This window comes from Diorhabda sublineata, chromosome 10, assembly GCF_026230105.1.
Source record: "Diorhabda sublineata isolate icDioSubl1.1 chromosome 10, icDioSubl1.1, whole genome shotgun sequence".
NCBI lineage: Eukaryota > Metazoa > Arthropoda > Insecta > Coleoptera > Chrysomelidae > Diorhabda > Diorhabda sublineata.
In genome coordinates this window covers 8,855,193-8,874,698 of record NC_079483.1, presented here as the reverse complement: position 1 = coordinate 8,874,698, position 19,506 = coordinate 8,855,193, and the positions used below count along the sequence as shown (strand labels likewise).

Sequence of the window (19,506 nt, the reverse complement as noted above, 5' to 3'; positions counted from 1 at the left end):
ACAGTTTTCGTAAAACAAATGACGATTTTTTTGAATAGGAACAATTTCCATTGACAAATGACAGTTTGTTCATGAGAAACGACTTTCATCGACAAATGAAGGTTTATTTTTAAAAAACAACAAATCCCATAGACAAATAACTGTCTATTTTGAAAAGAAAACTATTTGCATAGACAAATAACAGTTTATTTTGAGAAAAACATTATATTCATAGGCAAATAGCGGGTTATTTTCGTAAAAACAATTTGCGTAGGCAAATGACGATTTTTTTAAAAAAACTTTCACAAACAAATGAAGGTTTATTTCAGAAAAGACAGTTTTCGTAAAACAAATGACGATTTTTTTCAATAGGAACAATTTCCATTGACAAATGACAGTTTGTTCATGAGAAACGACTTTCATCGACAAATGAAGGTTTATTTTTAAAAAACAACAAATCCCATAGACAAATAACTGTCTATTTTGAAAAGAAAACTATTTGCATAGACAAATAACAGTTTATTTTGAGAAAAACATTATATTCATAGGCAAATAGCGGGTTATTTTCGTAAAAACAATTTGCGTAGGCAAATGACGATTTTTTTAAAAAAACTTTCACAAACAAATGAAGGTTTATTTCAGAAAAGACAGTTTTCGTAAAACAAATGACGATTTTTTTGAATAGGAACAATTTCCATTGACAAATGACGGTTTATTTTTGAAAAAAGAACAATTTCCATAGAGAAATGATGATTTCTTCGTGAAAAACGAATTTCCATCGACAAATGATAGTTTATTTTGAAAAAGATATATTCTAAATACTAATGACGGTTGGTTTTTAGATAAAACACAATCTCCGTGAGCAACTGACAGTTTGTCAATGAAAAAGAACAATTTCCATAGAGAAAATATGATTTCTTCCTGATAAACTAATTTCCTTCGACAAATGACAATTTATTTAAAAAAACAATTCTCGTAGACAAATGAAGGTTTATTTTGAAAAAACAACAAATCCCATAGACAAATAACTGTCTATTTTGAAAAGAAAACTATTTGCATAGACAAATAACAGTTTATTTTGAGAAAAACATTATATTCATAGGCAAATAGCGGGTTATTTTCGTAAAAACAATTTGCGTAGGCAAATGACGATTTTTTTAAAAAAACTTTCACAAACAAATGAAGGTTTATTTCAGAAAAGACAGTTTTCGTAAAACAAATGACGATTTTTTTCAATAGGAACAATTTCCATTGACAAATGACAGTTTGTTCATGAGAAACGACTTTCATCGACAAATGAAGGTTTATTTTTAAAAAACAACAAATCCCATAGACAAATAACTGTCTATTTTGAAAAGAAAACTATTTGCATAGACAAATAACAGTTTATTTTGAGAAAAACATTATATTCATAGGCAAATAGCGGGTTATTTTCGTAAAAACAATTTGCGTAGGCAAATGACGATTTTTTTAAAAAAACTTTCACAAACAAATGAAGGTTTATTTCAGAAAAGACAGTTTTCGTAAAACAAATGACGATTTTTTTGAATAGGAACAATTTCCATTGACAAATGACAGTTTGTTCATGAGAAACGACTTTCATCGACAAATGAAGGTTTATTTTTAAAAAACAACAAATCCCATAGACAAATAACTGTCTATTTTGAAAAGAAAACTATTTGCATAGACAAATAACAGTTTATTTTGAGAAAAACATTATATTCATAGGCAAATAGCGGGTTATTTTCGTAAAAACAATTTGCGTAGGCAAATGACGATTTTTTTAAAAAAACTTTCACAAACAAATGAAGGTTTATTTCAGAAAAGACAGTTTTCGTAAAACAAATGACGATTTTTTTCAATAGGAACAATTTCCATTGACAAATGACAGTTTGTTCTTGAGAAACGACTTTCATCGACAAATGAAGGTTTATTTTTAAAAAACAACAAATCCCATAGACAAATAACTGTCTATTTTGAAAAGAAAACTATTTGCATAGACAAATAACAGTTTATTTTGAGAAAAACATTATATTCATAGGCAAATAGCGGGTTATTTTCGTAAAAACAATTTGCGTAGGCAAATGACGATTTTTTTAAAAAAACTTTCACAAACAAATGAAGGTTTATTTCAGAAAAGACAGTTTTCGTAAAACAAATGACGATTTTTTTGAATAGGAACAATTTCCATTGACAAATGACAGTTTGTTCATGAGAAACGACTTTCATCGACAAATGAAGGTTTATTTTTAAAAAACAACAAATCCCATAGACAAATAACTGTCTATTTTGAAAAGAAAACTATTTGCATAGACAAATAACAGTTTATTTTGAGAAAAACATTATATTCATAGGCAAATAGCGGGTTATTTTCGTAAAAACAATTTGCGTAGGCAAATGACGATTTTTTTAAAAAAACTTTCACAAACAAATGAAGGTTTATTTCAGAAAAGACAGTTTTCGTAAAACAAATGACGATTTTTTTCAATAGGAACAATTTCCATTGACAAATGACAGTTTGTTCATGAGAAACGACTTTCATCGACAAATGAAGGTTTATTTTTAAAAAACAACAAATCCCATAGACAAATAACTGTCTATTTTGAAAAGAAAACTATTTGCATAGACAAATAACAGTTTATTTTGAGAAAAACATTATATTCATAGGCAAATAGCGGGTTATTTTCGTAAAAACAATTTGCGTAGGCAAATGACGATTTTTTTAAAAAAACTTTCACAAACAAATGAAGGTTTATTTCAGAAAAGACAGTTTTCGTAAAACAAATGACGATTTTTTTGAATAGGAACAATTTCCATTGACAAATGACGGTTTATTTTTGAAAAAAGAACAATTTCCATAGAGAAATGATGATTTCTTCGTGAAAAACGAATTTCCATCGACAAATGATAGTTTATTTTGAAAAAGATATATTCTAAATACTAATGACGGTTGGTTTTTAGATAAAACACAATCTCCGTGAGCAACTGACAGTTTGTCAATGAAAAAGAACAATTTCCATAGAGAAAATATGATTTCTTCCTGATAAACTAATTTCCTTCGACAAATGACAATTTATTTAAAAAAACAATTCTCGTAGACAAATGAAGGTTTATTTTGAAAAAACAACAAATCCCATAGACAAATAACTGTCTATTTTGAAAAGAAAACTATTTGCATAGACAAATAACAGTTTATTTTGAGAAAAACATTATATTCATAGGCAAATAGCGGGTTATTTTCGTAAAAACAATTTGCGTAGGCAAATGACGATTTTTTTAAAAAAACTTTCACAAACAAATGAAGGTTTATTTCAGAAAAGACAGTTTTCGTAAAACAAATGACGATTTTTTTCAATAGGAACAATTTCCATTGACAAATGACAGTTTGTTCATGAGAAACGACTTTCATCGACAAATGAAGGTTTATTTTTAAAAAACAACAAATCCCATAGACAAATAACTGTCTATTTTGAAAAGAAAACTATTTGCATAGACAAATAACAGTTTATTTTGAGAAAAACATTATATTCATAGGCAAATAGCGGGTTATTTTCGTAAAAACAATTTGCGTAGGCAAATGACGATTTTTTTAAAAAAACTTTCACAAACAAATGAAGGTTTATTTCAGAAAAGACAGTTTTCGTAAAACAAATGACGATTTTTTTGAATAGGAACAATTTCCATTGACAAATGACAGTTTGTTCATGAGAAACGACTTTCATCGACAAATGAAGGTTTATTTTTAAAAAACAACAAATCCCATAGACAAATAACTGTCTATTTTGAAAAGAAAACTATTTGCATAGACAAATAACAGTTTATTTTGAGAAAAACATTATATTCATAGGCAAATAGCGGGTTATTTTCGTAAAAACAATTTGCGTAGGCAAATGACGATTTTTTTAAAAAAACTTTCACAAACAAATGAAGGTTTATTTCAGAAAAGACAGTTTTCGTAAAACAAATGACGATTTTTTTCAATAGGAACAATTTCCATTGACAAATGACAGTTTGTTCTTGAGAAACGACTTTCATCGACAAATGAAGGTTTATTTTTAAAAAACAACAAATCCCATAGACAAATAACTGTCTATTTTGAAAAGAAAACTATTTGCATAGACAAATAACAGTTTATTTTGAGAAAAACATTATATTCATAGGCAAATAGCGGGTTATTTTCGTAAAAACAATTTGCGTAGGCAAATGACGATTTTTTTAAAAAAACTTTCACAAACAAATGAAGGTTTATTTCAGAAAAGACAGTTTTCGTAAAACAAATGACGATTTTTTTGAATAGGAACAATTTCCATTGACAAATGACAGTTTGTTCATGAGAAACGACTTTCATCGACAAATGAAGGTTTATTTTTAAAAAACAACAAATCCCATAGACAAATAACTGTCTATTTTGAAAAGAAAACTATTTGCATAGACAAATAACAGTTTATTTTGAGAAAAACATTATATTCATAGGCAAATAGCGGGTTATTTTCGTAAAAACAATTTGCGTAGGCAAATGACGATTTTTTTAAAAAAACTTTCACAAACAAATGAAGGTTTATTTCAGAAAAGACAGTTTTCGTAAAACAAATGACGATTTTTTTCAATAGGAACAATTTCCATTGACAAATGACAGTTTGTTCATGAGAAACGACTTTCATCGACAAATGAAGGTTTATTTTTAAAAAACAACAAATCCCATAGACAAATAACTGTCTATTTTGAAAAGAAAACTATTTGCATAGACAAATAACAGTTTATTTTGAGAAAAACATTATATTCATAGGCAAATAGCGGGTTATTTTCGTAAAAACAATTTGCGTAGGCAAATGACGATTTTTTTAAAAAAACTTTCACAAACAAATGAAGGTTTATTTCAGAAAAGACAGTTTTCGTAAAACAAATGACGATTTTTTTGAATAGGAACAATTTCCATTGACAAATGACGGTTTATTTTTGAAAAAAGAACAATTTCCATAGAGAAATGATGATTTCTTCGTGAAAAACGAATTTCCATCGACAAATGATAGTTTATTTTGAAAAAGATATATTCTAAATACTAATGACGGTTGGTTTTTAGATAAAACACAATCTCCGTGAGCAACTGACAGTTTGTCAATGAAAAAGAACAATTTCCATAGAGAAAATATGATTTCTTCCTGATAAACTAATTTCCTTCGACAAATGACAATTTATTTAAAAAAACAATTCTCGTAGACAAATGAAGGTTTATTTTGAAAAAACAACAAATCCCATAGACAAATAACTGTCTATTTTGAAAAGAAAACTATTTGCATAGACAAATAACAGTTTATTTTGAGAAAAACATTATATTCATAGGCAAATAGCGGGTTATTTTCGTAAAAACAATTTGCGTAGGCAAATGACGATTTTTTTAAAAAAACTTTCACAAACAAATGAAGGTTTATTTCAGAAAAGACAGTTTTCGTAAAACAAATGACGATTTTTTTCAATAGGAACAATTTCCATTGACAAATGACAGTTTGTTCATGAGAAACGACTTTCATCGACAAATGAAGGTTTATTTTTAAAAAACAACAAATCCCATAGACAAATAACTGTCTATTTTGAAAAGAAAACTATTTGCATAGACAAATAACAGTTTATTTTGAGAAAAACATTATATTCATAGGCAAATAGCGGGTTATTTTCGTAAAAACAATTTGCGTAGGCAAATGACGATTTTTTTAAAAAAACTTTCACAAACAAATGAAGGTTTATTTCAGAAAAGACAGTTTTCGTAAAACAAATGACGATTTTTTTGAATAGGAACAATTTCCATTGACAAATGACGGTTTATTTTTGAAAAAAGAACAATTTCCATAGAGAAATGATGATTTCTTCGTGAAAAACGAATTTCCATCGACAAATGATAGTTTATTTTGAAAAAGATATATTCTAAATACTAATGACGGTTGGTTTTTAGATAAAACACAATCTCCGTGAGCAACTGACAGTTTGTCAATGAAAAAGAACAATTTCCATAGAGAAAATATGATTTCTTCCTGATAAACTAATTTCCTTCGACAAATGACAATTTATTTAAAAAAACAATTCTCGTAGACAAATGAAGGTTTATTTTGAAAAAACAACAAATCCCATAGACAAATAACTGTCTATTTTGAAAAGAAAACTATTTGCATAGACAAATAACAGTTTATTTTGAGAAAAACATTATATTCATAGGCAAATAGCGGGTTATTTTCGTAAAAACAATTTGCGTAGGCAAATGACGATTTTTTTAAAAAAACTTTCACAAACAAATGAAGGTTTATTTCAGAAAAGACAGTTTTCGTAAAACAAATGACGATTTTTTTCAATAGGAACAATTTCCATTGACAAATGACAGTTTGTTCATGAGAAACGACTTTCATCGACAAATGAAGGTTTATTTTTAAAAAACAACAAATCCCATAGACAAATAACTGTCTATTTTGAAAAGAAAACTATTTGCATAGACAAATAACAGTTTATTTTGAGAAAAACATTATATTCATAGGCAAATAGCGGGTTATTTTCGTAAAAACAATTTGCGTAGGCAAATGACGATTTTTTTAAAAAAACTTTCACAAACAAATGAAGGTTTATTTCAGAAAAGACAGTTTTCGTAAAACAAATGACGATTTTTTTGAATAGGAACAATTTCCATTGACAAATGACGGTTTATTTTTGAAAAAAGAACAATTTCCATAGAGAAATGATGATTTCTTCGTGAAAAACGAATTTCCATCGACAAATGATAGTTTATTTTGAAAAAGATATATTCTAAATACTAATGACGGTTGGTTTTTAGATAAAACACAATCTCCGTGAGCAACTGACAGTTTGTCAATGAAAAAGAACAATTTCCATAGAGAAAATATGATTTCTTCCTGATAAACTAATTTCCTTCGACAAATGACAATTTATTTAAAAAAACAATTCTCGTAGACAAATGAAGGTTTATTTTTAAAAAACAACAAATCCCATAGACAAATAACTGTTTCTTTTAAAAAGAAGACTCTTTGCATAGACAAATAACAGTAATTTTGAGTAAAAAATTATGTTCATAGACAAATTGCATATTATTTTGGGAAAAACAATTTGCGTGGGCAAATGACGATTTATTTAAACAAAATGATTTCCATAGATAAATGACGTTCATAAAGAAAAAAGACGATATTTTTTGAGAAAAAAAATCCATAGACAGGTTTTCAAAGACAAATGATAGTTTGTTACAGACAAAGACGGTTTATAAAGACAAAAAAGACCATTTTCAATAAAAAATACCCTATAAAGATATATAATAATAACTTAAACGAGGTTTACCTGTTATTTTTCTTCTATTCACATTTCTTTATTTTCATAATTAAATTTTTGTAGAAGACATATATTAAAATTGTGTGAATAACACAATAATGCCAAAACTATTTATTTTTTCCATGTTTTTATCATTTTATTTTGGAATTTTTACTAACATTACAGTTAGATGCTTTATACAAATATTGGTGCAGAAACGACAACAAAAATCAATTAACCACATTTATTTATATATAAATAAATAACTCATTAAATAGGTTTAATGTATATAATAAATATTTTATCAGCAATAACTACGATATTAATAAACAAATTATTTATTACAAATCGATCGTGAACATTATGTTGCCGCACGCAAATTCTGATCCACCCTGTAATATCCAGTTTTTTTTTCGAAATACAAAGTTTCGAGGGTGTTTTTCAGATTAACGTGCCACCATGTCACTGTGTGTGGAACCCATGGACTCAAACAACAAATTAAGTAGCAAGAAATAATATTAAAATTAAATAACGCATCTGATTAGTGAAAAAAAAAATAAACTGTAGTAGTCATTGGCAAAAAAACTAAACACGAAATCTTAAATGTAATGGTACTAGCTTCGAAATGATATATAAAATCATTGCGAGAAGTTACGAGTAATCAGTAAACGTAATCGATGACTTACAGACCCAAAGATAGCAACTGAGATCCATGAATCCGGGGATCCACCTTTGAATACTTCTTCAGTGAAAAGAAACTTACCTTTTTGAAAGGGTGGCAACAAAAAAACCTTTTATAAGTCGTTAAAATAAAAATTTAGTATAAAATTTAGACGCGTGAAGAGTTTGAGGTTATTGGGCGCAGTTCAAAGAAATAACTGTTAGATCCATGTGATATCCCGACTGTAAAACATGGCAGCGACTTGGTGATGGTTTGGGGATGTTTTGTAGGAAGGGAAGACTTCGAAGAAAGGCTACAAAAACATATTAATGGATAATGTAGTACGTTCTGGCCAGCACCTGATCGACAGAGAATATTCGATTCGATTGAATGAACTGAAAGGGATGATTTGGACTTAACAGACGCCCGACCTCAACTCAATTGAGTTATCAAAAAAAATGGAACCGAAATAATAACAGTAAAATGGGGTTACATCGATGAATCAAAAATTTGCACGGGGCTCCAGGAGACAACGTTTATACCAGCCACTACGAACACCTTGATAGTGCCAGAACTTCAGTCTCTTATGAGAGTTAAGATCCAAGATCAAACTATTGATATGCTCAGAACTACAAAGAAACGCCATCCAAAGACTCCATGGAAAGATCATTGAACAAGTGTCATCTCTAAGATACCTGGACACCAGCAATGCTACCCAAAACTCAAAATCGGATCAAGAATTGGGCGAGCGCGGAAAACTCTGAACAACATGAGGACACGTCTGGTAAATCGCAGCCTCAGCCTGAAACAGCGACAGTTGGACCATGGATCGCTAGGATATATAAAGGGAAGATCGAAGGAAAATGGTCGGTCGGCCATAGACAAAATTGCTGGCTCGGACATACGTCTACAGAGCTGCAGTTTTTCGTGCGACAATTCGGATCGCCAAACTCCGTAGGGAGACGGCTTCTCGTAAGAGGAAGACGAACACCAGGTAACTTGCAGGTCATCGCCGTCATATTTTTGTTAAGTTACTTCGAACACCTCCAGGTAGTACATTAATATTTTCGAATTATATTTTTCACATTTTTTAACCATTCAAGAGGCATTTTACCTCTACATAAACGCAATTTTGTTCGCAGAGAGTTTTCTGGGGTTTTCCCGAATCGAATGCACTTTTTCGATCAACGTGATCCTTCATACTGTTCATAAATTCTTAGGTTTTACCTTTCTGATATAAAAGTTGAAAATATGAGTCACTCTATACAATTTTGGTATGCTACTATAGAAAATATTATTATTTTACCCACCTATAGATGAAAATTTGACTATAAATACTCCTGGAACATTAATTGTTTGGCAAATTTCCCTGACACCATTAAATTCCTCCAGGCATCAACGAATCGTTCATAAAATTTTTTTCTAATTCTAATTTACGAGTCATCGTCTATAAAAAGTTGAAATTTCATTCTAATCAATAGAAATGATTGAATCTAGTTGTTTAAATTGATAATAGACGACGAAAAAGATTAAAACATTAAAATAAATTTTTTGTAAATAGTCTGTAATTGGCACTTGGTCGTTTTATAAATTTAAATACCAGATTTTCTTTGTGCGGCTGCCAAAAACAATCAAAACATTGGAAGTTATATAAATTATATGAATTTTTTATCTAATAGTAATATTACATTCCGTCTATAAATCAAAAAATACTAATTACGAGGGCGACGCTAAATTTTTATAGATACGAGGACGATTCAAATATAATCGTGGCGAACGCTGTAGATGGCGCACCTGTATGTTTCGATTAATCGAAGCATCGATTCCTGCGATCATTAAATCGATATGCTGTACTGAATCGAAATTACGCCTTTGAAAATCGACATTAGTTTTGGTGAAAACCATAAAATTATTTCCTCGTTCTCGTAATATTATTGTGTTTTTAAAAATGGATATTTCAGGACTCGATTTTTCAAGAATCGATCCTTTAGGTTACGATTCGAATCGATTTGAAAATCGATCTTGTTTAGGAAGAATCCCGGCGTGGAAATTGTTGGGCGTTTACGAAATCGATTCGGTAGTGGGTGCATCAGAGTTTTGCTGTTTTTATATGAGCCAATGTTGGCCGCGAAATTGTCGACCGACACCCAGCATCTCACTAGACGACATTATTGGCAACATTTTGGAAAACGAACGTTTCGACTGAACTGAAAATGAATTACTGAACTCGTAGGAGACTTTCGGCTACAAGCAAAAAATATGGAGTGCAATATAAGCATTAAACTTTTTTCGATTCAAATGTTTTTCGTTTATACAGCATAAATAGTATCAACCCTTGAAAATCTTTAAAAACTACCCTTTTGATGAAAATAATATAGAAAAAAAAACGATTTAAAACATTGCAATATCATTTTTACTGTGAAAAATTCATGGCATTATAATAAAATTCAATTGGTTATTAATTTTCATTATTTAACCCTTAAAAACTACCCCTTTGTCTCTACTTGAAGTAATTTTCAATTGTCTATACCCTGTCAAGCCTTAAGAACCACCCCTTTGATAAAAAAATAAATGTTTATGTTTTGATTTTGAATTATTTCGGTATTCAAGTGTATTTTCCAAACACGAAGTGATTTTTCATTCTCTACACCCTGACACCCTTTAAGAACCACCCCTTTACCTCTTGGTACTCTCAAAAGTACCTACAGGCAACAGAAAAAATCCGTGCGCCAAAATTTGAAACTTTTTTATATCCTATAATTCCCAAAAAAATTTCAAATTCTTATTTTTTATAACTCCTTTAATTTCGAAGCTATCACATCCTACAAAAAACCATTTTAAAGGTAATTTTCAGGGCTACAAACCTATGTATGTTGTAAGGGCTTGAGACCCTACATATTTTATTAATAAAGGGTCAAAGAGCTGTGGATAAGCAATCCTCGCACTATAGTGACAGATTAATTTGGTTATAACTCCGGCAATTTTTATGCTACAAAAAAAATAAAAAAAGCAAAATAATCGTCATACAAAATGCTTTGATTTGACTGTTTATTTGTTTTTGTATCTCTTAAAGTTATGGATAAAAAATGAGCAAAAGAAAATTTTTTGAAAAATCAAAAAAAAATATTATTATATGTTAATTTTTTTTTCAAAAGTATGCATTTCTAATCAGCCAAACTTTCAGATGCCGTAAATAACATCCAAATAAAGTATTTGGCGCAAGGAGTAAGTTTAATTTTGATTTTCAATGCAATGGTATTATTTTTAGTGCAATTTTTTTTTTAGCTTCAACTATTTTACATCATATCTCACTGAAATTTTAGTCGAAACGACTTTTATCAGTGGTCATTTCAAAGGTCTTTTTAAGCTCTTTAAAAAGTATCCTACGACTTTTTATAGAAAAATGAACCCTTTTCCAGTTATTTGAGGTTAAATTCTCAATTACGTAAAACTAGCTTTTGTAGTATCCATAACTTGCTTTAGATAGAATATTAAGATCTTTTAATGTAGCTTATTTTCTTTGTTTTTTTGTAAGCTTCATTTTTGTTCATTACACTTTTTTCGATAAAAAGCATCATTACAAAGCTATACGTAAAAAACTATTGAAAAATGCGTTTTTTTGACGTATTTTTCAATTGAGAATAACTCAAAAACTATCGATCTGGCGAAAAAACTACATTTAACATTCTTTACTTTAAATTTGCTGATATTTCGATTTCTGGAGTTATTTTGGGTGAAAAATTTTCCACCCCCGAAAAGGGGTGGCATCCCCTCGGGGTGTTTCACACTTCGGCACCGTGTAGATCTCGCTTTTTGGATACACACCTATCTGTCAAAATTTCAAACAAATCGGAGCTGCACGAAAGAGTTCGTAAGAGAAATCAATACATAAGATTGAAGAAATTATTATGACGGATAAACAGCCGCACGCCACCTAACGGCACCGATCATGATTTGATGTAATTGATGAGCAAGTTTATTGTTTCTTTAACCAGTTACTAATCCAAAACTTAGTACGGTTATTTAATTATTAAAGAATAATCTAAACAGACACAGCAGTTAATACCCAATCGTCATAACGTTTCGGTATAGTTATATCCCCTTCAGTATCTACTAATAAAGGCACATACCGATTTATAATGGATTGAAATATCTCATGAATTTGAAATTAAAAATATTAATGAGGCTATAGAAGACATATCGACCATGGAAATAAATATAAATAATGTCAATAAAATGACAAAAACGCTATTATGTAGGGGTGTTAATAGCTCTATTTATAGAGCACGAAACACGGTATCCTTTGAATCTAAATCGACAGGGTTGGACGGGACGGCTTTTATCTAATTTCCTAAAAAGGTCGTGGAAATTTCCATGGATCGACACTCCCAATCTCAAACGAATTTGAACGGAAAAGGTATCGTGTTCCAAACTCGTTAGATCTCTGAGGAATTCATCGCTAAGTACTTTATTGGTCAGTTTAATCATCTATGTAAACAATGTTATTACAAATTTGATTTGTTTTTCTGGGTTTCTATCTAAGAAAATGAGTATCGTCGACATATTAATTGCTAGATTTATTAAAACGAAATTTATGAATGTATTTCAGAAATGGGGCAATTTTGAAATAAAGTCAACTCTTGAAACATTCAAATTTATTATACAGAACGTCTTACCAAGTCCCAGAGTGAAAGACTCTTGTTAAAAATAAAAAATTCCTGTACTGCTTGGTTCAAAACTAATTTTAGTTTTTAAAAATTAGATATTGAGAAATTTTCAAAAAAGCTATCGGAATCGATTATATTACAGCTTCGGGGGAAAATATATTGTAACAAAAATAATCCCGAGAAACGGGTGGAAATTATTTTTAGAATTCCACTACTAGCGGGCGGATTTCAAAATATAAAATTATAAAAAAGTTAAATTTCTTAAAATTTACCCAATCAAGTGGTACTTTATATACAATAATCGAAACCGCCAATAAATTCTGCGCATTTTTTATTTTAAAAGTTTTAGTCTATCTTTTCAAATAAGAGTTGGGGTTGAGTGGGAAACTTTTTATAAAAAAGTCCTGTAAGTCCGGTTCTGCTTATCCGATTTCCAATTGACATTATTTGGAAGAACTTTTGTCCAACAGTAAAAAAAATAAAAATTCCAAGTAATTTAATTAGCACCGCGATTGCTAGAGGGCGTTGTTTCATCTGTTTCATTAAAAATACCGAAAATCGCATATCTTTATTCTCTTTCGAGATATCTTGTGTAAACGGCGAGAATTTTTCTTCTAACGCCGTTATTTCATCGAGGTAAACCACCAATAGTGCACGGAAGACTCGACGGGGAGCGAGACAAAAAATGGGGCTCCACAATCGTAAGCGGGATTATTTGGTTTCTATAGTGAATAACTAAAATATTGGCTTAACTTTACTATCAATAAAGGCAGATCATATTTTAAGAAGTTCAGTGACTGTTACTTGCGATGAATTCTGCGTATTTTTCATTCACAAGTTTTATACTATCTCTTCAAATAAGAGGTGGGGTTGAGTGGGAAACTTTTTATAAAAAAAGTTCTGTAAGTCCGGTTCTGCTTATCCGATTTCCATAAACTTAACGTTATTTGGAAGAACTTTTGTCCAACAGTAAAAAAAATAAAAATTCCAAGTAATTTAATTAGCACTGCGATTGCTAGAGGGCGTTGTTTCCTCTATTTCCTATCCCATCCGCAAAGCTTGTTCACAACTTCTGATATATGTGCCTGCAATCTTGCATGAACTGCAAAGAGAAAAATGAATCGATCTTATGGTTACCAGTAACGTAATTTGTTTTTAAACTTTCGAAAATTAAAGTGTTGCTGCTGTTTTATCCCGAAGTAAGCTGGTTGTCGAAGGGCGCATGTTTATCAAGATTCTATTTACTTTTTGACTCAGTTTTAGAGTTTTCGGAAAGTAAATATGCTGATTTAGGAGAAAACCTGATCAATTTGACAGCAGACAAAAATTTAATGACCTCAACTTACAATTTTCAAGTGATCGGACAGCCTCAATTTTATAAAAACAATTCCAGCAACGCAGTTTTCAAATTTGTCGCAGGTGGAATGTCTCGATGAAGATATTCAGACAAACCTTAAACTCAAAATCAGATATAGGAGCTAAAAATTTTGTTTTCCGCTATCTCTTGAGCACAAGGTCCCAAAGGAAAAATTACAAAGCGAGATTAAGGCTGTGAGCCTTCTGTGGGAAGACGCTAACGTAGGACTAACGGTTCGTCCGAGTGACAGAAATTCGGAACGTTTTCAACCTATCCATCCGACTAGATTTCAAAGGACAGTTTTCCTCAAACGCGTTACGAGTTTCCGCTGGCTTTTTCTCGCGCAAAACCGCTGCTTCATTCTAATTTAGAAAAAACAGAAGTTCAGGGCGCACTGCATCCCGATCAAAACCTATCCTTACGCTCTAGCTTCGGAAAAACGTGACGCATTATTTCCCGTACATACCCTGTAATCTATTAGAACAGTTATATTGAAAAATATGAAGCAATTACTGAATTATCCTTTTATTTCTAGTCCGGTTATATAATAATTGGATTTACTTAATTTTCTATACGACTTTTGACCTTCAAAAGTCATTTATAACAAGTATATTGAATTAGAGATCCCTTTAAAAGTCACGTGACCTCTAGCCGGTTAATATCAATTTGTTGTACTTACAACAAGTAATGAACAACGTCTAGGTACTAAAATAACGTAGATGTTCAAGAAAAATCAACCGCAGAATAGAAGAAGACGAAGAAGACCCTCAAGGACATGAAGGAAGGAAGGAATTGAACGAAATATGAAAAGAAACTATCCAGGAAAACGAGTAGATTGATAGAAAAATGCGGGATGCGGCAAAGAAAGCTGTAAAATACTAAAAAGAAACAAATTTTGGCTCCTTCTGAGTAAAATTTAAAAAAAAAACTAGTACATGTGTCGAAGAAAATATTTCAGTTGATATTTAAAAAAAAAATACAATTAAAAATCGTACAAAAACGCAATATAGAAATGCGTCCTTTACGATGAGACAATATGTATACATAAAATTATTCATGTAAGAAAGTTCGTATAGTACGAAATGTTTCATACAATCATAATTTAATCTTAAGTTTACCTAAATCACGTGGTATTTAGATTATTCACCAACGCGACGTGAAAATTTACAGAATCCCAAAAATAATTGCAAGAATTCACGTAAATTACGAGTAACGGTACAATCTAAATTATTTTCTTTGACGTAATCTTCATTATCAATAAATCAAATAACGATAAAATACGTTGAGATCATGAAAAATTAAAGATTTCAATGTATTGTAAATTAATTAATATAAAAGTGTTTGTATGTAATTTTTAGCCAACCTGTATGTTTGTTTTATCAATTAGTATAACTATATTTCATATATTATTATCAAGATTCTACTCTACATCGATATTAGCTTATGAGAAATCATTCAATTTCCTCCCACCCTGTATACATCGTAAATCAATTCATATAAACTTGTTGGTATGTAATTTTCAGCCACCCTGTATGTTTGTTTTATCATTTGGTATAACTATATATCATATACTATTATCAAAATTCTACTCGAAGTCAATTTCAGCTTATACTAAAACATTGAAATTCCTCTCACCCTGTATATATTGTAAACTTCTTTGTATAAAATTTTCTACCACCCGGTATGTGTTATCATTTTGTATCACTATATTTTCTATGTTGTTATCAAAATTCAACTTTACTTCGATTTTAGTTTATACTGAAACATTGAAATTCCTCCCACCCTGTATACATCGTAAATCAATTCATATAAACTTGTTGGTATGTAATTTTCAGCCACCCTGTATGTTTGTATTATCATTTGGTATAACTATATATCATATACTATTATCAAAATTCTACTCGAAGTCAATTTCAGCTTATACTAAAACATTGAAATTCCTCTCACCCTGTATATATTGTAAACTTCTTTGTATAAAATTTTCTACCACCCGGTATGTGTTATCATTTTGTATCACTATATTTTCTATGTTGTTATCAAAATTCAACTTTACTTCGATTTTAGTTTATACTGAAACATTGAAATTCCTCCCACCCTGTATACATCGTAAATCAATTCATATAAACTTGTTGGTATGTAATTTTCAGCCACCCTGTATGTTTGTTTTATCATTTGGTATAACTATATATCATATACTATTATCAAAATTCTACTCGAAGTCAATTTCAGCTTATACTAAAACATTGAAATTCCTCTCACCCTGTATATATTGTAAACTTCTTTGTATAAAATTTTCTACCACCCGGTATGTGTTATCATTTTGTATCACTATATTTTCTATGTTGTTATCACAATTCTACTTTACATCGATTTTAGTTTATACTGAAACATGGAATTTCCTCCCACCCTGTATATTATATTATATTTCATATATTATTATCAAATTAACGTGGAAATACAAAATTAGTGATCAAAATCATATAAATACGTCAGTTTAATAAATCTGTAATTTTTAAATATAGTTTCCAATATACCTACACACTCCATATTATATCTATTTATTCCCTCAACTTAATTGGTTTATGAAACATTAATTTTATATAATTAGTGGAAGGATGCCAGAATTTATTGTTTTACGTCTTCAAGCACCAAACTGCTTAACAAAAATATTACATAAATCTAATTAAATAACCTCAATTTTATACACTTTACTATATTAATAGATGTTTTATTTCCCTCCAAAATTACTTACGTATAATAGTTTCCAAATAAATTATTATTGGGATCTCGATATATAATTTTGTTATCGCCTGTATATAAACCCAGTTGTTTCACTGATCAGCACAATTAAAAATTTCAATAAGATCTTCATAAAAATGAAAATTATATTTGTTTATTGCACAAACATTCAATTTTAGTGAAAAAATTTAATTCATAATAAAAATTTATTAATATCAACAATATGGATCCTCAGCTGCGTCGATAAACCGCCTTGTCACAAACGTATCAAACATTTTTGTTTCTATTAATGTATAAAGAAAAACCATATATTTGAATTTTAAATAAATCGATTTGGTATAAAAACATTTCCAATTCAGATAAAATTATAATTTATTACTTTAACTTATAAATGCAAAAAATTATGGAACTGTAATGATGGTTGCCTGATACGTAGGGTTCGTTGAGATGACCGATAGTCAGCCGTATAACGGCAGACGATAAAAAAGAAGAATAGAGATAATAGAAATCTCACACACTCACGTTCAGTTAGATAACCAATAATGCATTTATGTTGGATATGTTGCATACTTGCAGGGACACGTACTGATTTTAATATTTTTTACAATTTAGTACAATTTAAAATTTGACTTACCTCCATTTATGCGGTTCATAGCCTTCTATACATTTACTGCATTCCGTACAAGGTTGTCCAATATCAGCTTCTTTGATTTGAACACCCTGAATAAAATAAGAATGAAAATCCAAGGTTTCATACAGTGTGCTACAACTTTACTTAAAAGATTTTTATGGGAAGCTTTGAATGACGTTTATTTGGTCCTATTTTGATTTTTAATAATATAATACAAGTATATTATTCAATTTTTCCATAAAATATTGCGTTTTGTTAATATGCTTAATTATTTTAGGGTTATGTGTGTTGATTTGAAAAAAAAAATTTCATCCCCTGTAACTTCATTTTACGTAAAAAGGTGTGGAAACCAAAAATTATTATAATTTTTTTGGTGTATCAACTAGATTCACGTGAAAAACCTGTTTCGCCATCTAGTGACCATCTTGGGAATTTATTTTGGACATTTTAGCAGTGAATCTTTTTACCTACGAATAAGTCCTATAATTAACGATTTTACCAAAGCCTCTACGATTTATATGTTACTTATGCGGTTACAAATGATTTTTATTTTTAGGACACACTATATTATGAAAAATCATAGCGGACTCACCCCTCCACCGAATTCCCACAAACTTAAAATTTCATAATCACCAAACTGATCGTTTTTCGAAAATCCCCTTGATTTTAAATCGTCTTCGTTATATTTCGAGGAAAAATTTAAACGTGTAAGCGAAATACTGTAACCGGACATGGTTGATTTGAACTACGACTAAGAGAAGGCGAGAACAAAAAGCGAAACCTTTGCCGAAACCGAAATCTCGTCAAGAGAGTTTTATCTATTACTATCGTAATCAAAAATTGTGAACCTTGAAACAAGTGTTTTCAAATTGTTAAAATTATTAAATATAAAAGCGATTTTTACGAAAAATTACTTTATACAAATTAGTATTTGGTATAAAATTATATTTTAGTAGATTTAGGACGAATTTATACGAGGAATTGAAAAAAAAAGTGGATTAAGTGTTGAAACAAAAAAGATATTTTATTATATCATATAATAATCAATTTAATACGAAAAAAGTCGATATTGATTTATAGAAGTTTGTTTAGTGTCGAAAAGTGTCTAGAATCCCAAAAAAAAATTTTTTTTGTACCTTGAAAACTCAAAAAATACAAAGGAGACAATAAAGAAATAAGAAGCGGACTTAAAGTTTAACACATTAATATTTAGATAAAAGTTAAATGCGCGAAAAGGGTGCCACATACAAATCAATTGCTTCGTATGAGGTTTTTAGGTGTGCACTTTTGAATGAGAGTGTAGATTATTCCTTGACGAGTTCTTACACCTACGTTTTGTTTCGGTTTCATTAAGGTAACAATTTTTATGGTCGCTTTGTTCAATGTTAAAATGTTTTCCAAAAGAAACGTAATCATCATTTTCATCAACATTCGATTAATTCCAAAAATAAAAAAGTCACGATATGATATTCGATTTTACATTTTTTTGTCCTTGTTGAAGTTTAGTAAAAAGACTATGTCGCATTTCATAATATAGGGTGTTCTATTTATAATGAAATAAAACTAATTTTCTATAATATATAATATCATCAAGAATGGTTTACTTATTTATTTCAATAAAAATTTCAAAAGAAACATAACAGACAACGACTTATTGATTTATTGATGCGATAAGATAAACGAAAGGTATTTGTTTGTTGCAGTATCTCTTGTATGTTTTTGATAAGATATTATTGAAATAATTTCAACAAAAAACATTTTATATTACTTTTATTTAAGTGTATTTTATTCATTGAGCCGACCCTGCGCTACCACATGGTACCACCATTAAAATCGATACTCCACATGATCTTTATTGACCAATAAGATCTATAGACGACGTTGCCATAACAACGTAGTAAAATCCGCGCGAAAACCACGAAACGATCGATGACCTAAGAGATATAAATTCTGTTCCACGTAAGTCAACATATTTGTATTGTTTTTGAATTGTTAAGACATACATCAAACATAATAAAAATTAATGTACTGTCGTTGAAAACACATCAATTTTTAAATTTAACCCAATACTATATAAACCCGGCTGTTTTTTGTAATTTGGATCGAATCAAATCAGCATTCAGACCTCAAGAATTATGTGAATCAATTTTCAAAAATAATTTTTCATTTTTGA

General features: G+C 29.7%; 1 protein-coding gene across 2 annotated transcripts in view; it reads right to left on the bottom strand.

Annotated features, from left to right (window-relative positions):
* LOC130449977 (four and a half LIM domains protein 2) overlaps positions 1-19,506 on the bottom strand; it is a 119,395-nt gene that overhangs the window by 95,851 nt on the left and 4,038 nt on the right. Inside the window, exons 1-2 of one of the 2 annotated variants that reach the window (XM_056788123.1) lie at positions 17,926-18,102; positions 17,337-17,422 (exon numbers count right to left, since the gene is read on the bottom strand). In XM_056788123.1, the coding sequence (XP_056644101.1) occupies positions 17,337-17,422; positions 17,926-18,066 (227 nt within the window). In that variant the 5' untranslated portion in view covers positions 18,067-18,102. Of the gene's footprint in view, positions 1-17,336; positions 17,423-17,925; positions 18,103-19,506 lie in introns of those variants that run through there. The other variant, XM_056788124.1, reaches the window with a different exon arrangement.